The 6,853-nt window shown below is 46.4% G+C and overlaps 1 protein-coding gene across 5 annotated transcripts in view; it reads left to right on the top strand.

The window, feature by feature from the left end:
• LOC106805683 (dual specificity tyrosine-phosphorylation-regulated kinase 4-like) overlaps positions 1-6,853 on the top strand; it is an 88,844-nt gene that overhangs the window by 56,696 nt on the left and 25,295 nt on the right. The window contains exons 1-2 of one of the 5 annotated variants that reach the window (XM_014807375.1): positions 3,352-3,508; positions 5,678-5,985. The exons of 2 other annotated variants lie outside the window; for them this stretch is intronic. In XM_014807375.1, the coding sequence (XP_014662861.1) occupies positions 5,914-5,985 (72 nt within the window). In that variant the 5' untranslated portion in view covers positions 3,352-3,508; positions 5,678-5,913. Of the gene's footprint in view, positions 1-3,351; positions 3,509-5,244; positions 5,986-6,853 lie in introns of those variants that run through there. 2 more of the 5 variants (XM_014807376.1, XM_014807374.1) reach the window with 2 other exon arrangements.

Below are 6,853 nucleotides of genomic sequence, written 5' to 3'. Positions count from 1 at the left end.
ACTACACACACACACACACACACACACACACACACACACACACACACACACACACACACACACACACACACACACACATATACTATACTCTTGATATATATATATATAGGCACTATATGACGTATATGTAGTGAGAGAGAGTGCGTCAGTTAGCGGCAGTGCTATTATCCCAGGAGGTGTGTAGTGGATACCTGCTGGTGCCAGGTATCCGTGTGTTAATAACCGCTGCAGTGCTGGGGTCGAGAGCACGTCTGTGTCGTCTGTTCATTCGCTCGACGATTGTGTCAACGCTAGCATAATTGAACGCGGTCAGGTGGGTGTTGGAGTGGCCGGCAGGAGGGCGTGAGTTGAGTGTGCGTGTGTTGACCGCTATGTCGTTTCTGTATTAGGTATGCATGTGTGAATTGCCAAGTGTTGCGGGTAGCTCCGCTTGTTATATGCATGCATGTATATATATATATAGTACTTGATAATATATATAGAGAGAGAGAAAAAAAAAGAGAGAGAGAAAGAGAGACAGAGACAGAGAGAGAGAGAGAGAGAGAGAGAGCGCGCGAGAAAAAGGAGAGAGAGAGAGTGAGTGAGAGAATCAAGGTATGTGTTGGGCACAGCTGGGTGACTGACTACCTGCCTGTTCTGAGATGTTCCGAGACGCTTCAGTTGTCTCGCTCAGCTGCCTGTGCAATCAAGACCACAGCTCGACGTGTGCTTTTGATCCCGATGATTTCCTCACACGGCGAGGCCAGTTTCATCTTGATGCGTAGACCGGTGTGCTTTCTTATTTTTTTGTTATACTCGTTGGCGTGCGGTCTATATCAACAGATCAGTGTTGTTCGTGGGTGTCTGCATGTGTTCGCGAGCTTCTCTCTCTTCGTTGTTTTGGTTACCATTCGTGGCAGCGTTTTAATTCGTCGTTTAACGTTCTGCGACAGTAGACTAAATCGCAGCAGCCGTCTGACCACCGTCGTTTGACTCTCGGCGACTCACTGATTCGTTCTACTACTGCTGCGTACGTACACCTCCGCATTCCATTTCTCCTGACGGCACTGTAAAAGTATTAGTCACAGTGAGTGATTGTGAAGTGTTAATCAACGTGTCTTTTTTTTATTCTCTCCGTCAACCGATCAAGCATCCATGTTCCATTGTCCGCGGCCGGATGCGCTCCGGTATACTAATTAAGTTGGAAGGATTGTAATCGCATCTGTGATCCGAATTCGCATACGCCTAGTCAGTCGACGAGGGGAGTGGACAATAGAAAGTGAGGTGGAGCCAGTAGGTCCGCCGTGAGCGATGCACGATTCGATATAGCGTCTGTCTTTGTGTGCAGTCTATTACGAGCGTTTTTGTGAGTGATGAAAGGTGATGGATAAAAATACATTAGACTATAGATAGCTTTTAATAAAGCATCCTTTCATTTTTGTTTAGCGAGGCTACGTTAGTGTTTTTGTGTGAAAAGTTGAAGGTGAGGGGGCGAAGAAACATTAGACAGATTTTAGCAACTTGCTTGTTCGCGATTTCGTAACCTGTTTCGATTGTCACCGTGAGTATTTTGGTGAGAGCTAGGTTTTTTGTGTGTGAGGTATTTTGGTGAGAGCTAGGTTTTTTGGTGTGAGGTATTTTGGTGAGACAGAGAAGCATTAGACAAGATATTTCGAAATGTTGATTTTTGAGGTTCGAGGTTTGGCCAGGTAGAATACCTGCGATGAGAAACTTGTGGGTCGATCAGTGGATCTATCCATATGCGTCACGTCCTTACATGCATTGAATAGTAATATAATACGCATAGAAAGACATAAACATAGGAATAGACATACGCATAGACATAGACATAGGAATAGACATACGCATAGACATAGACATAGGAATAGACATACACATACGCATGCACACACACGCACGCACGCACGCGCACACACGCACACGCGCACGCATATATTGATTTAGATGAACCGACAGATGACGTAATACATGCGGGTGTACCGCGATCGTAACCGGAGTCATGGTGCATGTTATGTCCTGTCGGCGTCACCGCTCGATTGGTATATTGATACACCGCAGAAACCCCGCCCGCCACATCCCGGTATACGAGCACCGGGCGCATCGACACAGCTGGCCAGGCAGCACCGCCCGCCAGCCAGCCAGCCCCCATGCACACGCGCATACGTATCGTGTGTTCAATTTTAATGACGTGCCGCGAAGAGCTTCTGATGAAAGCCCGCAAGTTCACGGTGAGGTGCACTGAACTTTCCCTATTATTTCTCCCCGCCATTCACAGTCGGTTGCTATATACCTGCATATGATCGCCGCGGGAATTACATGGTCTGCGCCTACTGCTGTATTATAAGGGTCACTCGAGTAAAACGCTAACGGTGTCCTTTATAGACAGGTGTCCGTTCTGCGGAGGTGGTTTCACTGTGTAACTGTCACTGCAGGGAGATACCAAGTGTCCTTTATCGATAGGCGTCTGCGCAGTAAAGGTTTCTACTAGTACACATTTTATGATTGCCAATTTTACAATATTATTACACTTCGGTGGTTGATTTTCGGTTTGCCATGAGGTGGTGACGGCCACCATAGGTTTGTCTGTATTCCCGGACGCGATGTGGGCTCATATTGAAATTGAATGATGTTGCACTGCCTTGTCACATTAAGCTTGCACGCACGCACACACGCACACACGCACGCACGCACACGCACGCGCACACACGCACGAGTACTAATAAGCACGATATACGGGTTTACAATTATCATCATGGGCCGCTAATGTCGTGTATGCTGTCACTCGTTAACTAATTAATCAAGATCTCGCCCCCCCTCTGCGGTCCCTCTCTGTCTCTCTCTCTCTCTCGCGCGCGCGCGATGATCGCGTCATCTCGTGTGACACAACACGGGGTTGATGAACTCAAACCGATCATCGGCAGAAAAATCAACGTCTCCCTTTATCTAATCCGGCCGATAGTGTTGACTGTGGGGCGTTGCGTGCAGTCTACTGCCGAACTGCCTATGTAGCGCGAAGCAGCGCATCGTTCGAGAAATTTGGCAATGACAAATATTGACAAATATTGACAAATATGAAACGCTGCTCCCATGGCATTGCCCGCACGTTACCGGTAGTCACAGCAGGTGCATGCAAAGCAAACAATTTTTAATTCCGGAGTCGAAGATCAGTCGAACGAATGCGTTCAACTCACTCACTCGATATCGTAGATAGTAGCGTGATGACGAACTGACGCTGATGATGTAATCTCCGCCTGCGAGGGACAATGGCTGGTGGGATAGCCGCCGTGCCTGGTAGCACACGCGAGCTATTTCACAATGACTGCGACGCACCGTGCAGGTGTTTGCACGCGTGATGACTCCAGAGCAATGACGAGCCACTCACTCACGAGTTAGTTGTAGTGCAATAACGAATATAGCGCTGCTAAGACGTGTGCGCGTGATGGTGTTCTTGGTGTTCAGATGAGAGCAGCGATGGTTGATCGATAAATGAAGAGTTAGAACGAATAAGGTAGATATATATTTATTGCTCGGCGTTCCTTCCATGGTGGCGTCCGGCTCCCGTACATCCGTTACTTTTTACGTGGATTCTGTTCTATAGAGTACGGGCACCTGCTTGTGGCGGACAATATTGGCGGTTTTATCGCTTGGGCGCAGATCTTCTACAGTAATAAAGCCATGTAAAGCCATTAAGCGAAGTATAGAACGGGAAACGAGCACACTTCTGGCACTTTCACTTAGCCTTTTATATATATATATATATATATATACTATCTATACTCATACTAATATAGCGTGTGTTCGATTGTATCTAGTACCTTCTGTGTGGCTAAACTCTCACATTTCACATAACGCTCTGGTTACTTCTGCTAACCCATATGACCTCATCGAATTTCGGCTCGGCCAGCATGAACAGCAGAACTCGTCGAGTCCGAGAGTGACACTGTCCACGCCTATTCAATTTCATCGGCAATACCTTCAGCGTGTAGGCCTCTTCCCCGATTTACAATCGCATGTCTTTAGCGTATTGGCGCGCTGCTGCTTGCTGGCTGTGCAGCCCTGCCTGATCTTCTATAAAGAGGTTCTTCAGAAACTTCGTGAACATCGACCATGAGTCGTTTAGTGAACCCAAAAAATGTGCGCCCGCCGCGCCCCGCCGCTTGTGTCCTGTTTCGGACACCAAAAGCCCATTTATTACGGGGATAATCCATACCTCATATAATTAATTATATATTATATATTCTATATAATATTATCATATATATATACTTATATATATATATAACTATAGTCATATCTTGTCCTGTCATTAACTTCACCATGCAAGCGCGGCCATGCAATTGAGCCTGTAGCTCTACGACAGCATGCCCCAATTGCCTGGCGAGCACTGAAATGGGTCCGTCGCGTCAATGCCAGACTGCATCTTCACTCCGGTGTGTTAGCGGCCACCTCTCTAAGAACAGGACCACCTGTCCGACTCCCAGGAACACTACATCCCTTTGCTGTTCTCTCACCTCGCTTATCCAGTACGATACTAGTGAAGAATCACCAGGTCTATTAAAGGAACGGACTACCTGGTTCTACTCAGAATGGACATTTTTAGGCCCGAGTTTTTTCGCATCGTGACGTTTGCTGCGTAACAAGGGTTCCTGCATATTTCTCATCGCAATCTCTGTTTAGCGAATTGCTCTGTGCTCCACCTGCGCGCCGTGAGCTTAGTGCACGGGCCCAACACGATGCTACGCAAGGACGGCAACTCCACCGGTCCACGTGAGTTTCTCTCTATATTGTATAGCTTGCGGTGGGACATTATTGCGTATTGTACCTGGCATGCGGTTAACAGCATAGTCTAATTGTACGTGGCTGCGAGTACACGTTACTCGGTTATCTGTGTACGTGCTGCTGTACACGCTTACATCAAGCTCTCTGTTTACGCTAGGCTGAGGCACACATACTTATTGTACGTAGCTGCGGCACACATACTTATTGTACGTAGCTGCGGCACACATAGTTATTGTACGTGGCTGCGGTACACGTAGGTATTGTACATAGCTGCGGCACACGTAGGTATTGTACGTAGGCTGAGGCACGCACGGGCATTGTAGTCGGTCGCTGTGTCAACTCGACCTACCAGCGCCTGTGGGAAACAGCGCTGCCATTGCGTAGCAGCTAGGCGACCTGGCCGGATGGTTCGCATGGCCTTTGTGTTCTTTGTCTACGACTCTACGCGCTCAGCGCTTAGTTGTGCAGTTGTCGTGGTGGCTGTTTTGTGGGGGTCGAGGTGGGGGGAGTACCTTATGGTGAGTTGTTGTCGGCTCGCATTTTCCTTTGTCCCCCGCTCCGGAGCTTTGCAAGCGTGGAAAGGAAAAACATGCTCGGATGATTCGCGTTCATTCTTGGCTGTGTTTTCGAGCGGGGCACATACGTGCCTCGATTCCCGTCGGTCTACGCTGAGATTTCCTCGTTGGGTCGCCGTCTCCGACACTGAATCAAGGATGCCAGCTGTGTGCGTGTGCGTGTGCGTGCGTACGTGTGGGTGTCTGTGTTCATGTGTGTACATTAGTGTGTGTTTGTGTGCGCGCGCAAACATATAAGATCACCTACTTCCTATTTCTGTTCGCGTTGAACGCCTTATCTGGTGCGTATCACCTCATAAACAGATGCATCATATGACTTTCAGTAAGAGCCTATATACTATCTGCGTGAGCGTGTTACGCCTTCGACCCGTATATAGAGATATACCCGGTGCTACCCTACGTGACTCATGTGATTGACTCAAACATCGCTATCAACTGCATGTTCAGTCATCAGTTTGAACTTCGATCGCAACTCGATAAGGAACTTCCTCGGCTCACGTAAGTGATTGCTAAGTGGAGGAATTAAGATCATCACTACAACACTCGACTGTAATACACAATGACGTCTCGTGTGCCCAGCGATCCAGGGAAACTGGCGTGGTACTACTCAAATACTAAAGTTTATCTAAAGGTAAGGATATATGGTTTTTCAACATGAAACGGAGTTCTCTCATTAAACTACTCAAATATTAGTTTGCTTAAAGGTAGGGATATACTATACGGTTTCTCTACACTTTGAAAAACGTTGTTGTTTGACCGAACGTTGAAAAACGTGGGGGTTTGCATGGGACACTAATACTAAGCGCGGTTATATGGTTATTCCTCAGTTCTAAGTGGATGACTAGTAGTACTCGGATTTCTTCTTTCTTTTTTATTAGCTTGCACTTCTTCAACTTCTTATATATGACCCCACCCAATCACATCTTACCGAGTTGATGACGTCACGCGTACTGATCGATCGGTGGCGCTTCAATTACCCAAAACGAGTTTCCAATTTTTCCGGTTTCTCTGCTCCCACTCCACGGCCATATTTAAAGTGCAATCTTTCACAATATAAGAGAACGTTCGAGGCATGACATTCAACTCGGGCTTTGTCTTCATATTTTAATATCCAGGGGCCCGTTGTCAGAAACAAAATTAGTCTTAACATTAGTCTTAAGTGCTATCTTGGCATTAACATTAGCATTAAATTTTACGATGTTTCTGACAACGGGCCCCAGCCTCTTTTGTTCCAACCAGCTTAGATCGTAAGCATTTAAATAAGATGCACTTTGACGAAATGTCTCAAGTTCAATTTTCATTGTTCCAAGATTGTTTGTAAAACGGCTTGTTTTGGAAATGGCGAAGCGTCTATACTACATATATCTTGCAAATAATCTCAAAGTGGCAGTCTCAATAATCTCAATCAGGAGTAAAAAAAACTGAATTTATTTGCTCCTAATATGTATATATATCAATAGTACATAATAGGATCTCCTATTATGTACTCTTGATATATA

This window comes from Priapulus caudatus, unplaced genomic scaffold (assembly GCF_000485595.1).
Source record: "Priapulus caudatus unplaced genomic scaffold, Priapulus_caudatus-5.0.1 Scaffold123, whole genome shotgun sequence".
Lineage (NCBI taxonomy): Eukaryota > Metazoa > Priapulida > Priapulimorpha > Priapulimorphida > Priapulidae > Priapulus > Priapulus caudatus.
Note: the sequence above shows the minus strand (reverse complement) of the source record. Positions and strands in the feature narration are given on the sequence as shown.